This window comes from Schistocerca cancellata, chromosome 1 (assembly GCF_023864275.1).
Source record: "Schistocerca cancellata isolate TAMUIC-IGC-003103 chromosome 1, iqSchCanc2.1, whole genome shotgun sequence".
Lineage (NCBI taxonomy): Eukaryota > Metazoa > Arthropoda > Insecta > Orthoptera > Acrididae > Schistocerca > Schistocerca cancellata.
The window spans coordinates 1,180,010,376-1,180,027,258 of NC_064626.1; the positions used below are offsets into that span (position 1 = coordinate 1,180,010,376).

General features: G+C 45.7%; 1 protein-coding gene across 2 annotated transcripts in view; it reads right to left on the reverse strand.

Moving 5' to 3' along the window:
- LOC126094227 (uncharacterized) overlaps positions 1-16,883 on the reverse strand; it is a 481,158-nt gene that overhangs the window by 65,487 nt on the left and 398,788 nt on the right. The window contains exon 1 of one of the 2 annotated variants that reach the window (XM_049908780.1): positions 12,257-12,434. The exons of the other annotated variant lie outside the window; for it this stretch is intronic. Within the exon in view, the coding sequence (XP_049764737.1) occupies positions 12,257-12,307 (51 nt within the window). The 5' untranslated portion in view covers positions 12,308-12,434. Of the gene's footprint in view, positions 1-12,256; positions 12,435-16,883 lie in introns of those variants that run through there. 2 annotated transcript variants of the gene reach the window in all.

The following is a 16,883-nucleotide window of genomic DNA, read 5'->3' on the forward strand; positions in this document are numbered from 1 at the left end:
ATTTTGCGAACCTTTAATTCGATTTTCTGACTACACAAAACGCTTTACTGGGTCTGCTTGCAACTACACAGTGGTTATAATGCTTCAAACATAAAATAAGGCAAAACTATTATTGTACCACTGCCATACATAGGAAAGAGTATTGTACTGATATCACCTTCGGGCTGACTGAATTATTTATTGATCGCAGAGATAGCACTGGTAAACATGTTGTTCATATATTTACTGTAGGTTGAAATATAGTGTTTGACGGATTCTACAAGTGCGAAAAACGATAACAAACCTTTCACAAATAAAAAATTCTCACCTCGTTTCTTAATCCAACTGCTGAGGACTGCAGTTCGGCTGCTTTGGGTTCCTAAACGATACGCAGATTTACACAAAAATTTAACAATATCGCCTTTAGGTGCGCCAGTGTGTTATTTGGTTACCTTGTCTGTGAGTCGGGCACCAGGGTACGCAAAGCGCGCCGTTACCTACGAGTATATCAGCGCGCGGATATTTACCTACGCTATCGCGAGCAAACACGCGAGGCGCGTGGGTTACCACGATAATCTGGCGGACCGGTGGCTTCCAGCTGACACATCGCTCATAAAAAAAGCCGCGATATGGTGTGTCGATAACCAAAGCTAATACCCACCACATACGTAGCTCTACGAAATAGAGTAAACAGATTTCATGATTTCAGTTTTCCACCTATGAGGAATCTTGCTCCTTTCGGATCACTTCCGAGAAGGTTTTCCTGTAAGAATCGCAGCCAGCCGTTTGATTTGCTTCACTTAACAATGATCGCATGTGGTCGGTCCACTACATATTTCAATACATTATATGTATAACGATGGCCGTTCTGTGATCTCGACACTAGAATAGTAACAAAGTTTTGCGCGCAACACGCCATCCGTCTCGATGGGTCCTCTCACTGGAAGAGCAATGATCGCGAAAATGAGGGAATTACGACACAATTTTAACTTACGGTCGAATGTTTCTGTAAGCTGCCTCCTTCGTATGTGGACTGAGGATTACTCCAATGAGATTCCCGGCGGGGTCAGGGATTTTCTCTGCCTCGTGATGGCTGGGTGTTGTGTGCTGTCCTTAGGTTAGTTAGGTTTAAGTAGTTCTAAGTTCTAGGGGACTTATGACCACAGCAGTTGAGTCCCATAGTGCTCAGAGCCATTTGAACCATTACTCCAATGAATCTGGACTCCACCTCTCCTACGATTAGTTTTGTTTTCGTTTCACTTTAGATCGCTCCGTACGCATAATCCCAGATATCGAATGGATGTGACTGCTTCCAGCGAGAGTTGCGACTCGTGCAATCACACAGTCATGTATATGTCCGCCTAATCGTGCGCAATATGTATAGACGCGGGTCCAAGATTTGGTTCTAGGGCGGAAAGCGTCACAGTTCGTTCCTCTGTCTACCCTCCTCCAAAAACATTGCTTGCGGGCACCCAGGCTTTTACGTGCCACAGATCCAATGCTATGCCCTTTTGGAGCTTGTTAACCACTGTTTATAAACATGCAGTCACTTAAAACGCGTCATGACAATCAACTCTACTGTACAGTATAATCAAGATTCCGGTCAATGGAAAGCTTGTCTGTTTAACCATCGCCGTGTCGGTCCTGGTGTTGTCTGTTACTTGCAGTGTCTTCTGCACACCTTACTGACACGTCTTCGATGTTGGTTGACAAAATATATTACCCGAAGAGAGGCTGTGACAGTTTCAAGTTAATAACGACAGTATAAATATTATTTTAAGGAATTACAAAGATTGTATGATATTTCGTCGACCAGCATCGGAGATGCGCCAACAAGGCGCGCAGAAGGCATTGGACGTGACAGGTAACACCAGGACCAAGACATGGACAGTTATATCGAAACAGTCTTTGTTCTGAGCAAAGTCTTGTTTCTACCGCCCAGAAGAGTTGACTGTGAAGATGTGCTTTAAGAGTCCTTAGCAAGTGGTTAACAAGACAGGAGCCATAGCGATACTGAAAACACAACGAGTTAGCAGCTGTTTCACATAAACAAAATGAACGACATGAAAACTTGTTTATGTGAACGGCAGAATTGACAAACGAGGTAATTATTCCCTCATGTTAGGAAGTCCACAACAGGTAGGATAATTGTAAAGAACAATTTTAGTATCAATGTGTGTGTGCTGTAAAATGTTTCTGGTATGACCTGAAGGAGGCTCGTGCGTCGAAACATCTTGCTTTATTAACCCTTTGCATCACACGTAGTGTAATATTTGTGGCTTTACAGCCATAATATTCGGCTACAAAAAGTTCTTTTTAGAGCAGTTGAGAAGGCATCTGTGGCAAAGATGACGTAACGTGGTGTGAGGTACCGATGACAGATAGTTTGTTCCCTACGGGTATCGTGAGAAAGACCGCCTAAATTGTGGTCCTTCTCCGCGTTCGGAAGTTGCGCGCCAAAATGGTAATCTTCTGTTATTAATATTTGAGAAATTAAACAGCGTATTTACTTGAATTTCAAATTAAAGCATCTCTCAGTAGCGTGCTATCATTTCATTATTTCACTGGTATTAATAACCAGCAGAATAATAAACAACTACAAAAGGAACAGGCAGACGAAGCACTTCCGTGATCTTCGGGTCGCGCCTAACTTGGATGGTGGGCGAGGTAGTTCGGCTCAAGACGAGAGCTCGTTCGGATGATATTTGGTTTGTGGGGCGCTCAACTGCGCGTTTATCAAATTCCCAACCATTGCTCAGTCCGATCTCGCCGCTTCCATGAATGATGATGAAATGATCAGGACAACACAAACACCCAGTCATCTTGAGGCAGGTAAAGATCCCTGACCCCGCCGGGAATCGAACCCGGGACCCCGCGCTTGGGAGCTCGTTCGGCAGTCTCCGAGGACGGACATGTTGTCCGTCGCGATATCATTCAAGTCTTAACTTACAATGTCTAGTTGAGAACAGTGTGAGTGTAATTACAGAAATTCGTAGTTAGTTATTTTGTTGAAAACTGGAAAGTATTTGTGTCTCTATAAAGCGGTATGTAATAGTGCAGTTTCTCGTGTTCTGCCAATAAAAAGCGTGTGGCATCCCGTATAAACAAACTGATCGGAAATTTAAGCATTTCTAAAACAACAGTTCCACGCTAAAAGTTTCTTACAGCCTCAAGATTACGGATTCATGACCTCCGTGCTGTTTTCTGCACAGGGGACAACGACTATAGAAGACTGCACGTTGGTGAACGTTTATTAAAACTCACGCATTCCACTCGCGACTGTGGAAGCTAATAGGCACCTCGCGTGTACTGCAGTCTTAGTACAAATGAGATCTGTGACACGTCATATGTGGTAACACAGAGGAGGTATGAAGGAGAGAAATATTTTTGAGAGAAGGGCTTTATCGTACGTATGTATCACTTCTCCCTCTCTCTCTCTCTCTTTTTCAACTTGCCTTTGTGTCCCATGCCGGAAGTTAAAGGGGTTGTGTTGTCAACACTGAAGGTCATGCGAGCCTGGACCGCCAATATAAATACGCTTCAGTTAGTTGTAGAATACAAACGTCTCAAAAATGAGATCGACAGGAAGTGCAAAATGGCTAAGCAGGGATGGCTAGAGGACAAATGTAAGGATGTAGAGGCTTATCTCACTAGGGGTAAGATAGATACTGCCTACAGGAAAATTAAAGAGACCTTTGGAGAAAAGAGAACCACTTGTATGAACATCAAGAGCTCAGATGGAAACCCAATTCTATGCAAAGAAGGGAAAGCAGAAAGGTGGAAGGAGTATATGGAGGGTCTATACAAGGGCGATGTACTTGAGGGCAATATTATGGAAATGGAAGAGGATGTAGATGAATATGAAATGGGAGATACGATACTGCGTGAAGAGTCTGACAGAGCAATGAAAGCCCTAAGTCGAAACAAGGGCCCGGGAGTAGACAACATTCCATTAGAACTACTGATAGCCTTGGGAGAGCCAGTCCTGACAAAACTCTACCATCTGGTGAGCAAGATGTATGAGACAGGCGAAATTCCCTCAGACTTCAAGAAGAATATAATAGTTCCAATCCCAAAGAAAGCAGGTGTTGACAGATGTGAAAATTACCGAACTATCAGTTTAATAAGTCACAGCTGCAAAATAATAACACGAATTCTTTACAGACGAATGGAAAAAGTGGTAGAAGCCTACCTCGAGGAAGATCAGTTTGGATTCCGTAGAAATATTGGAACACGTGAGGCAATGCTGACCTTACGACTTATCTTAGAAGAAAGATTAAGGAAAAGCAAGCCTACGTTTTTAGCATTTATAGACTTAGAGAAAGCTTTTGACAATGTTGACTGGAATACTCTCTTTCAAATTCTAAAGGTGGCAGGGGTAAAATACAGGGAGCGAAAGGCTATTTACAATTTGTACAGAAAGCAGATGGCAGTTATAAAAGTCGAGGGGCATGAAAGGGAAGCAGTGGTTGGGAAGGGAGTGAGACAGGGTTGTAGCCTATCCCCAATGTTATTCAATCTGTACATTGAGCAAGCAGTAAAGGAAACAAAAGAAAAATTCGGAGTAGATATGAAAATCGAGGGAGAAGAAATAAAAACTTTGAGGTTCGTCGGTGACATTGTAATTCTGTCAGAGACAGCAAAGGACTTGGAAGAGCAGTTGAACGGAATGGACAGTGTCTTGAAAGGAGGATATAAGATGAACATCAACAAAAGCAAAACGAGGATAATGGAATGTTGTCGAGTTAACTCGGGTGATGCTGAGGGAATTAGATTAGGAAATGAGACACTTAAAGTAGTAAAGGAGTTTTGCTATTTGGGGAGCAAAATAACTGATGATGGTCCAAGTAGAGGGGATATAAAATGAACACTGGCAATGGCAAGGAAAGAGTTTCTGAAGAAGAGAAATTTGTTAACATCGAGTATAGATTTAAGTGTAAGGAAGTCGTTTCTGAAGGTATTTGTATGGAGTGTAGCCATGTATGGAAGTGAAACGTGGACGGTAAATAGTTTGGACAAGAAGAAAATAGAAGCTTTCGAATTGTGGTGCTACAGAAGAATGCTGAAGATTAGATGGGTAGATCACATAACTAATGAGGAGGTATTGAATAGAACTGGAGAGAAGAGAAGTTTGTGGCACAACTTGACAAGAAGAAGGGACCGGTTGGTAGGACATGTTCTGAGGCATCAAGGAATCACCAATTTAGTATTGGATGGCAGCGCGGACGGTAAAAATCGTAGAGGGAGACCAAGAGATGAATAGACTAAACAATTTCAGAAGGACGTAGGTTGCAGTAGGTACTGGGAGATGAAGAAGCTTGCACAGGATAGGGTAGCATGGAGAGCTGCATCAAACCAGTCTCAGGACTGAAGACCACGACAACAACAACAGTTGTTGAATGGCTGGTGTAGTGGTTGCGGCTTCATCTGTTCCGAGGTAAGGTGAAACTTTGTTTTTCCTGTAACACTATACGCCATTTCGGCCCACGTGTCAAGCAAAGGATTAAATAATATAAATTTGTGACCGGTATACGGTCTCTCAAAAACTTTTCGGACCATTGACAGTCAATACGGCTTTAATATTTTTTTGTTATTAACATTCGTTGCATTGTTTTCCGGTGCTGTGTTGACGCTTTTCAGCTGTTCCGTGGCGGCTGTGGCTGTTTAGCCGTATAATTTCCCGTAGAGCGTAGCGGAGAAAGTCGTGCACCGACAAAACGAGCGCGTCGAGCCGCTGCCGCCACCCGGCCAGCTGTCAGCCGGGCCCACAGGAGCAAAGCCTGCGACGCTTCTGCTCCGCGAAAGAAATGCCGCCGCTGGCAGTTTTGCTGGAGCTCTCCTCAGCGCCTTGGTCGGTAGCAGCGGCAGCCGAGCGGAACTCGTGGTCCGGCTGAGGTTTCCCACAACACGCGGCCACCACAAAGGGGAGCGGGGGACCGGCGGAGGTGTTGCGTGCGGCGCACTCTCCCGTCTTGTTACACCGCCCCCGGCGGTTTGTTACAGTCACTACAAACGACAGCGCATGCGCATCGATGTACAGTGCAAGCGTGTTTTGGTTTGACTCTGTCTCAGTGGTGAAAGGTGGGAGAAGACTGGAAGAAACACTGGGGTTTCACGTCAATCATAGATCAGCACTAATGTTTAGTGTACAACACTCGAGCTTACCGAGTAGTTGTGACTGGATTCAGCATTTTCAAAGAGGGAGAACTAAATGTATTATTCTTAACGAAATGAAAGAGACAGTATTTCAATAGTACCCCATAGGGTGAGCCATTTGTGCGGCTGGTCCCGGTGGAGGTTCGAGTCCTCCCTCGGGCATGGGTGTGTGTGTTTGTCCTTAGGATATTTTAGGTTAAGTAGTGTGTAAGCTTAGGGACTGATGACCTTAGCAATAAGTCCCATACGATTTCACACACATTTGAACACTTTTTGGAGAGCCATTACTATTTAAAACATACCGGGTGTCCAAGAAATAGTGATCAGTATTCAGGAATATGACAGGAACGACGATTCGGAGCAAAAAACTGTAATAGACATGGGCTCTATAATGCATACCTACAGAGCAATGAGTTTTCCTTCATCTTCCCTATTATGAAACACATCTCTTCTTACTGAAAAGTGCTTATAGCTCTTAAATTGTTCCTAGACTTTTTTTTTCTTGTTTTCGTCCATGCGAACTCCTCCCAAAATAGAGAAAGCAAAAGAACTTTCAGTGGAAGATATGCTTCACACTATTGATGACGCAGAACTCATACATTTAGGGTACGAACTATAGAGCCCACGTTAACTGAATTTTTTTTAAATTTTAATATATATATATATATATATATATATATATTATTTTATTTATTTTTGCTCCGAATGATCGCCCTGTCACATCCCTGAACACTGATCACCCCTCCTGGCTCACCCTGTATATAAAATGACTATTATACACTGAAGAGCCAAAGAAATTGGTACACCTGCCTAATATCGTGCAGGTCCCCGCGAGCACGTAGAAGTGCCACAACACGACGTGGCATCGACTCCACAAATGTCTTAAGTAGTACTGGAGGGAACTGACAGCTTGAATCCTGGAGAGCTGTCATAAATCCGTAAGGTACAAGGGGGCGGAGATCTTTTCCGAACAGACGTTGCAAGATATCCAGGATATGCTCAATTACGCTCATGTCTGGGCAATTTGGTGGCCAGCGGAAATGTTTAGACTCAGAAGAGTGTTCCTGGAGCCACTCTGTACAAATTCTGGACGTGCGAGGTGGCGTATTGTCCTGCTGGAATTACCCAAGTCCGGTCGGAATGCACAATGGACGTGAATGGATGCAGGTGATCAGACAGGATGCTTACGTGCGTGTCACCTGTCAGAGTTGCATCTAGACGTTTAACTCACACGCCCCACACCATTACAGAGCCTCCACCAGCTTGAACAATCCCCTGCTGACATGCAGGGTCCATGGATTCATGACGCTGTCTCCGTACCCACATACGTCCATCCGCTCGATACAACTTGAAACGACATTCGTCCGAACAGGTAACATGTTTCCAGTCGTCAAATAGACCAATGTCGGTGTTGACGGGCCCTGGCGAGGCGTAAAGCTTCTGTCGTGGAGTCATAAAGGGTACACGAGTGGGCCTTCGGCTCCGAAAGCTCATAACGACGAGGGTTTCGTTGAATGGATCGCACGCTGACACTTGTTGATCGCCCAGCAATGAAATCTGCAGCAATTGTGGGCGGGTTGCAATTGTTATCACGTTGAATGGTTGGTACCGTTCTTGCAGGACCTTTTTCCGGCCTCACCGATGCCGGAGATTTGACATTTTACCGGATTCGTGATATTCACGGTACACTCGTGAAATGGTCGTACGGGAAAAACCCCACTTCATCGCTACCTCGGAAATGCTGTGTCCCATCGCTCGTGCACCGTCTTTACAGCCGGCCGTTGTGGCCGAGCGGTTCTAGGCGCTTCAGCCTGGAACCGCGCGACCGCTACGGTCGCAGGTTCGAATCCTCCCTCGGGCATGGATGTGTGTGATGTCCTTAGGTTAGTTACGTGTAAGTAGTTCTAAGTTCTAGGGGACTGATGACCGCAGATGTTAAGTCCCATAGTGCTCTGAGCCGCCTTTACCACCACGTTCAAACCCACTTAAATCTTGATAACATGACATTGTAGCAGCAGCAACCGATGTAACAACTGCGCCAGACACTTGTCTTATATAGGCGCTGGCGGTCGCCACGCCGTATTCTGCCAGTTTACGTAACTCTGTATTTGAATGCGCATATCTACACCAGTTTCTTTGGCGCTTCAGTATTGGAACTAACGAACGGAGCGAGTGGAAAACAATGAAACACGCAAATAATACTAATAGACATAGGTCCAAAAACCAATGGTTTCGCAGATACGACATCTTATAGACTGTGTACATGAACACCTTACAACAGTACACCTTGCAACAGTCCCCGAGGGTCCAAATACGGGTGTGTACTTGAGGACAAACACATTTCAACAAGTAATTCAAATAGTCAACGTTCACGTGACGACATGTCCTCATCGATGCCTGTCGATATTCAAAAAATTCCACGCTTGTTCCGAAAGCGCACAAAACCTTTGCTGGGTTCATAGATAACAGAGCTAGAATACATCAAGATTTTTAAATATCCTCACACAAATACACCCAACGGGCTCAAGTCGGGGGACCTGGGACGGCTTGGTACTTCCGAGCCACGACCGACATGTTGTCGAACATTTGTGCAACGTATTACTGAACAGTCACATCAAAGAGTGCCAGTGCAGTATGTCATAGTACCACATATGCACTATTTCACCATTGGGAACACCATCTAAATAGTCGATTAGCTTATAGCGCAGGTAAGGAAGTTACATACGACCATTGCGTCGCCTAAACAGAAAATGGAGCAATATGGGTGAAAACATTGGTTTGTGGACCTAAGGATTAATCTGCCTGATTCACTGTCCCGTATCGTTCCTTTAATTTGTGCCTGTAGTGGCTTAACACCCCATATAAATCATCTATTGGATAATGTCGGGCCGGCCAGGGTAGCCGAGCGGTTCTAGGCGCTACAGTCTGGAACTGCGCGACCGGTACAGTCGCAGGTTCGAATCCTGCCTCGGGCATGGATGTGTGTGATGTCCTTAGGTTTAAGTAGTTCTACGTTCTATGGGACTGATGACCTCAGAAGTTAAGCCCCATAGTGCTCAGAGACATTTTTGATCATGTCGGAAACACTGTGAGGTTTCTTTTTCAGGCAATGGCGCTTCTCTGTAGAAGGGCTGCAACGCTAAAGACTGCAAATGCAGGAAGATCTTCAGAGGATTGATTATTGTTCCAAGACTGACAGCTGACCCTGCGGATAAATAAATGTAGCGTAGTGCGAGTAAATAGGCGAAGAGATCCGCGACTGTTCAATCACGCTATCGGAGAAACGAATCAATGTATCAGTAACAAACGTAAAATACCCAGGATTCGTCCGGAGCGACGTGGAGCGAACTGACCGCAAAAAAGGAAAAGTTGACGCCAGCCTGAGATTCATTGGATGAAAAATAAGGAAGTGTAATTCATCCACAAAAGAAGTGACTTTCAAAACATTTGTCGGTCCAGTTCTTGAGTATTCATCAGTGTGGGATCCTTGCCAAGAGATAAAGGAGATCCATTGCAGCGCTGAATGTTTCGTCATGGGATCGTTTAGCTGGCGAGAGAGCGGTACCGAGACGCTTGGCCAACTACAGTCGCATACGCTGCGAGAGAGGCGTTGTCTATCGCTGGAGTGGTTAATGTTGACATCCCGAGGGCATTACGTTCGAAGAATATTCGGCTACACTTCGTCATACATATGTCTTCTGAAATGACTAAGACGAAAAAACTCAGAGAAATTAAGAGTTCATACGAAGTTTATCGGCTGCCCTTCCCTCGCACCATCCGCGAATGGAAGAGAGAAGGGGACAATAATAATGGTAGCAGAGGCCTATAGTTGTCTTGCAGAGTATAAATGTAGATGCAAGTCATTTGAGTCGAAACAGAAGCTCAGATTTGATACGGACGAGCATGGACACGGGTCGTGTCCAAGTCTGTGATTTAGACAAGCCCGTTGGGGATTTGAACAACGCCACTCTTACCGACAAATCGAGTAGAACGAAAACGATGAAACGCACGAAAATTATAGAGTCCATCGCAGTACGGCTGTGACTTAGAGTTATATCAAAAATAAAGGATTTCCACTTCATGGCTTGTTGATACAGCAACCAGCATGCAGAATATGATGGAAACAACAATCTTGGTTGCAGAATTGCTTTTAACGCAATTAACATATGACACAAGCACATACTTGCTCCGATTTATTGAACTGTACATGACGAGGGTTGTCTCTCTTGCCGATGCCTCACACGTGACACCCAAAACCGGCTTACCAACGCTATTTTGGACAATCTGAAGATGCCTCGTATTAGACGGAACCCGCGTCATGAATCAGTAAAGCAATAAAATCAGTTCTGCACCCGAGACGTGTTTTCACCACATCAAAAATAAAGGTTCAAATGCATCTTTATGAGTTGTGTGGCTAGGGCCTCCCGTCGGGTAGATCGTTCGCCGGGTGCAAGTCTTTGGATTTGACGCCACTTCGGTGACTTGCGCGTCGATGGGAATGAAATGACGATGATTAAGACAACACCCAGTCCCTGAGCGGAGAAAATCTCCGACCCAGCCGGGAATCGAACCCGGGCCCGTAGGATTGACATTCTGTCACGCTGACCAGGCGGACATCTTTATGAGTTGAATCCATTACTTCTCCGTCTCGGGCAAACACTGATACCGCACGGCTGCGATCTTCGTCTTGGGCCAATTTTCTTCAGACAGTAATACCCGTTGTCAGCTTCTGACTTCAGAGGATGTCCGCACAGCGGCCGTGTAAACATCCAAACTGTCGTTACGGTACAACATTTTAACCACAACAAGCAGAAAACGATCTGCAGAGTTCCAACATGTTTCGTTAACATCACTGGTTCGGCAAATTAATTTCAGTGGTGGAACGTAGTAGTTAGATGTCTACCAAACACGTTCGAGCATCTCGCACAAGTAGAGGTTGATGTAGATGCGAAGTCACGTCGTTCCATATCCATTCTGCTCTTTCGCTGTTAGAAACAGCTGTCTTCTTCTACTGAAAGCGCCCAGTCTTCGAAAGCTCAAACAGGCGTTACCCGTCTTTCTCTCTGCCGTTTCGTGCTTCAGACGACCGGAAGTTTCTTTTCTTCTTTGCCGTCCATGTTTGTCCGCTGAACTGAAGGACTGGAAGTACGAGCACAAACGTTATGTGCGAAAGAAGCATCTGCTAAACCAGGGATCCAGAAATAAGCTGATAAGTGAACAGCAAGGAGAAGATGACAGAATGATGACAGCAATATACTGACAGCAATATACTGATTGACTCCTCGGTGAAGGTATGTTCTCGAAACTTCAACAAAAGCCCGTACAGAGCTACTGAGCGTCTCTCCTGCAGAGTCTTCCACTGGAATTTATCTATCATCTCCGTAACGCTTTCGCGACTTTGCCGCGTTACCCATGCTTAGGAGTTCGCTTCTGTCACGAAAATACAAAATCCTCATTTACAAAATAATTGTAAGACCAGGTGTTACATATGGTGCCAAAACGTGGACCGTGACTGTAAATGAGGAAAGGATCCTTAGCACATGGGAGAGAAAGGCGCTACGTAAAATATATGGCTTAATATATGACCAAGAAGTTTGGCGCATACGTACGAATGCATAACTACAACACCTTTCTGAAGAACCTGACATTGTCACTACCACTAAAATAAGAAGACTGCGGTGGGCAGGGCACGAGATCAGAATGGACGAGAGGTAAACAAAAAGGTAAACACTCGTCGCAGAAGCCTGCGTTGACAATTTCACAAAATGCTTAAAATACACTGTGCGCGCAACAGGTTTTTTATGCTGAAGTAAACAGTAGTGAAGGACGGGGGGACGGACTGGAAAAAAGAAAGGTGTTACACGTCGAATCTAGTAACATGATGAATCCAATATTATGGGAATTAGATTTCTATTAAAAAAATCGGTGTTAAGTTAGAAGCAGCAGCTATTTGTCTGTGGGCCGTGTAGCAATATTCTGTGAGCGCTCGCAAGCGGCGGGCGGCGGCGACGGACAGCAGGTGTCTGAGCCCCCACAACAACAGTACCTGCCCGCTCCGCGGCCATTATGGCCGCCCAACCCTCGCTCGTCTACCTGCCCTCCTCGCACCCACTGCACGTACCTTGGTGATCTGGAACAGCGCCTGGCGCCTGTGTCGCACCTTCTCCTTCATCGCCGCTCAGCGCCGGCGCATGGCGTCGCACTCGAGTGTGTAAAGACGCTCCGGAAGGAGCTCTCCGCGGAAGGAAAACGCGCGTGCTGTCGGCGTCGAGCGGCGGTGCGTGTACCCCGGCGGCGGGCGCGTCCTGGCACTGTGCGGAAGCAGCCCGCCCAGGTGAGTCGCCGGTGAGCTCACCTGGCGCCGCCAGCGGCGGGACGCGGCAACTCCTCCTACACGGTCGAGCGCGCGCCGTCCGGCCGGCGCAGGGGGGGAAAGGGGGGCGGCCCGCCACAACAATAGCCGGGGGGCGCCTCTTTGTGCGTGGGAAGGGGCGGCCGGCGTCTGTTTACGTGCGTAGGTGCGTACACACTACTCTCCGAGCCCTGGCCGCCGTCATGTACGCGTCTGCCTCCACCTTCTTCCTGGACACGCTGCGTGAGCCGCGATAGACGAAGAAGCGCCGAATCGGGGAGGGAAACGATTAAATCCGGAAGAAAATGGGCTATTGTGCTCCCGAAGGGACAGCCGACTTGTGACAGCTGTCGAGCGCGAGGGACGTGAAACGGAGATGTGAGCCGACACGAAGAACCACTCCCAGTGCTAAATGACAACTTCCGGCACAAACTGAGTGAACAGAAAATGAAAACACTGGTGTAGTGCAAGAACAGTTTCTCTCTTTACGAGTTATTACAGAGAGAAATGTTTGGTTCAAAACATATTAAAAATGGTTCAAATGGCTCTGAGCACTATGGGACTTAACATCTGAGGTCATCAGTCCCCTAGAACTTATTTTGCGACCGTAGCAGTCGCGCGGTTCCGGACTGAAGCGCCTAGAACCGCACGGTCACCACGGCCGGCAAAACATATTAAAAGTATAGTTCTCGTCAACCCTACGTTTGGCCCACCTTTCTGATCCGAATTATTCATCTGTGAATGAGAAGTGGATGTCATTGTCATTGCTGATTATCATCACGTATTTTCTTGCGATTTCTCTTTTTGATTGCTAGAGACTACACTATCTGATCAAAAGTATCATCACACCTATTAGAGCCGCCCGCTGTGGCCGAGCGGTTCCCAGGCGCTTCATTCCGGAATCGCGCTGCTCCTACGGTTGCAGGTTAGAATCGTGCCTCGGGCAAGGATGTATGTGATGTCCTTAGGTTAGTTAGGTTTAAGTGGTTTCTAAGTCTAGGGGACTGATGACCTCAGATGTTAATTCCCATAGTGCTTAGAGCTATTTGAACCATTTGAACACCTATTAGAGGACATTAATGTGGGGTGTGCCAACCTGTCGCCTTTATGACGGCTTGAACTCTGCTAGGACGCTCTTTCAGTTAGATGTCTGAGTGTCTATGGAGGAATGGCACCATGTTCTTCCTCAAGAGCCGAAAGCAAAGAAGATATTGATGTAGGAAGCTGGGGCCTGGAGTGAAGTGGGCCTTCTAACTGACCCAAAGGAATTCCATTGTGCTCAAGTAGCAAATCTGGCCACGACCGTCGTTTCAGGAATGTTTGCCTCGCAGATTCTGCTTTATCACAAGGTGAGTTGTCATGCTGATACACACAATGATCATCTTCTAGTTGTTCCCATACTGTACGCAGTACACAATGTTGTCAAATATTTTCACGTCCTTCCACATTTGGCATTTTCTTAAGAGCAATAGGAGGACCATATCCTTTATTGTTGGCACTTCACACGGCGGCAGGTAGCGAGATTCATCGCGCCAAATCACTCGTTTCCAGTAATCCACTGTCCAATGTCACTGCTCTTTGCACTACTTCAAACATCGGTTAGTACTGACTACAGAACTGTGTGGCTCGGCCATTGTACCCCATTCTTTTAAAGTCTCTACCTATAGTCAGTCATCGTGCCAGCTGGACTGCTGATAGCACTATGGAACTCACGAGCTATTCCTTCCGCCGAATTCATGTGATTTTTTACAACCACCCTGCGCAGTGGTCGACGGTTCCTCCTCGTCAGTACATGACGTCTGCCTATTCACGGTTTAGTCGTGATTGTTCCTCCATATTTAGAAGGGTTTATAGATTCGTTAATCAGATGGCAGCCAATGACTAGTCCACGTTCGCAGTAACTGAGTTCTCCTGACCCAATCTGCTGTTAATGCTTCTCTACTGAGAACAAAACACTCCCGTCTCCTCCTTACTGGCAGGTCCACCACTCGTGACATCTAGTTGACTCTTCTGCATTACTTAGGAGTGTCCGGATACGTTTCATCAGATAGTGTCTATTACACTGAAGAGCCAAAGAAACTGGTGCACTTGCCTAATATCGGGTAGGGCCCCCGCGAGCACGCAAAAGTGCCGCAACGCGTTGTGGCATGAACTGGACTAATTTCTGAAGCAGTGCTGGAGGGAACTAACACCATAAATGCTGCAGGGCAGTCCATAAATCCGTAAGCGTACGGGGGGATGGAGATCTCTTCTGAACAGCACGTTGCAAGGCATCTCAGATATGCTCAATAATGTTCATATTTTGGGAGTCTGGTGGCCAAAGGAAGTGTTTAAACTCAGAAGACTATTCCTGGAGCCACCCTGCAGCAATTCTGGGCGTGTGCGGTGCCGCATTGTCCTGCTCGAATTGCACAAGACCGACAGGATGCACCATGGACATGAATGGATGCAGGTGATCAGACTGGATGATTACGTACGTCATACCTGCCACGTATCAGGAGTTCCATGTCGCTCCAACTGCACACGCCCACCATTACAGAGCCTCCACCAGCTTGAACAGTCCCCTACTGACATGCAGGACCTATTGATTCATGAGGTTGTTACCATACCCATACACGTCCATCCGCTCGATACAATTTGAAACGATACTTGTCTGACCAGTCCAATATCAGTGTTGATGGGCCCAGGTGAGGCTTAAAGCTTTGTGTAGTTCAGTCATCAAGGGTACACGAGTAGGTCTTCGGCTCTGAAAGCCCATATCGATGATGTTTCGTTGAATGGTTCGCACGATGACACATGTAGATGGCCCAGCTTTGAAATCTGCAGCAATTTGCGGAAGGGTTGCACTTCTATCAGGCTGAACGATTCTCTATCGTCTTCGGTCTTGCAGGAACTTGTTCCGGCCGCAGTGATGCCGCAGATTTGATGTTTTGCCGGATTCATGATATTCACGATACACTCGTGAAATGGTCGTACGGGAACCCCCACTTCATCGCTAGAGACGCTGTGTCCCATAGCTCGTGTGCCGACTATACCACCACGTTCAAACGCACTTAAATCTTGAAAACCTGCTATTGTAGCAGCAGTAACCGATCTAGCAACTGTGACAGACGCTTGTTGTCTTATATAGGCGTTGCCGATCGCAGCGCTGAATTCTGTCTCTTTACATATCTCAATATTTGAATAAACATCCCAATAACAGTTTCTTTGATGCTTCCGCGTACTTAAAGAAATAAAGCCATATTATTGCTATTTTTTTTCCAGTAATTCAATTCACAGCCAAGCAGTTCAACTACAGCAAATAACATGGATATTAGAAGCTGTCTGAAGTGGGTGAGTCAGTTTTTCTGTACATTATTTTGGTCATTGGCAAAATGGACACGACCAAGTCAATTTTAGAAATCTTGTCCAGTAAAATACAACTCTCCAACTGCTTAGACACTCATAAATGCTACTTCTATTGACGATGTTGCACTTGAGAGTTTGACATGTTAAGTTTCGAGATAGTACATGTACGAAAACGTCAAGCTTACGATGACTTGAGACAGTGTTTGGTTAACTAATATTCTTCTTCCTCTCCTTTTTATGATGAACCAGCTGAACAGTTTGCAGAAGTAATCTCCGGTGTATTCTGTTCTGTTACAGACTTTTATCTTTTATGGCCGATCTTTATTCGCTAGGTGAGAACGTCCGCTGTCGTCGTTTCCTTCCAATGTTGCTTTAGTTCATCTCCCGCCACTTCACCTGATCAGCCATTTCAAGATAGCAGCTATGACAGCCTCTACTAATTTATTCGCCTTCCTACCCGTGCCAGTGTCGCATTTCCGACATGATGCTTCTTTTCACCGATGTAGCATTTATGTGAGAATTCCGCATTATACCAACTATTTTGCAGCGCAGATGTTTGGATGGTGTGGCTGTGGGCTAAAATTATCAGTAAGTATTGGTTATATACATTCTTATTCAAGCACTTTGGAAATTTACTTTTGAATACGATATCTCGCTTCGTAACTAGGTCAGTTCAGCAACTGGACATCGGTGATTCGCCGACCTGCACGCGTAGCGATGTATCTCTTACTATCCGGAATTAATCTGACGAGTGCCACAGCCACGAATAACGAACGAAATATTCGCAAAAGATAAATAATTTTTGTTGTTTCCTTCTGTGTTCATCCAACCGAAATTTCTATTTACGCTACGTAAACGAATTCAGTCAGATCAATAAAGTCGTTGTTAATGCTACGATCTTCATCATACTAATTATGTATTATTTGGTCTAGTGTTCATGCTTATTGTCCGATAGGAAAGTACCGCCATAAAAATTTCAAAGTCAATTCTTTGTCCATACATCATCTACACGATATATTTCGAACTGGTGTGCTGTGAATCGGTTTGC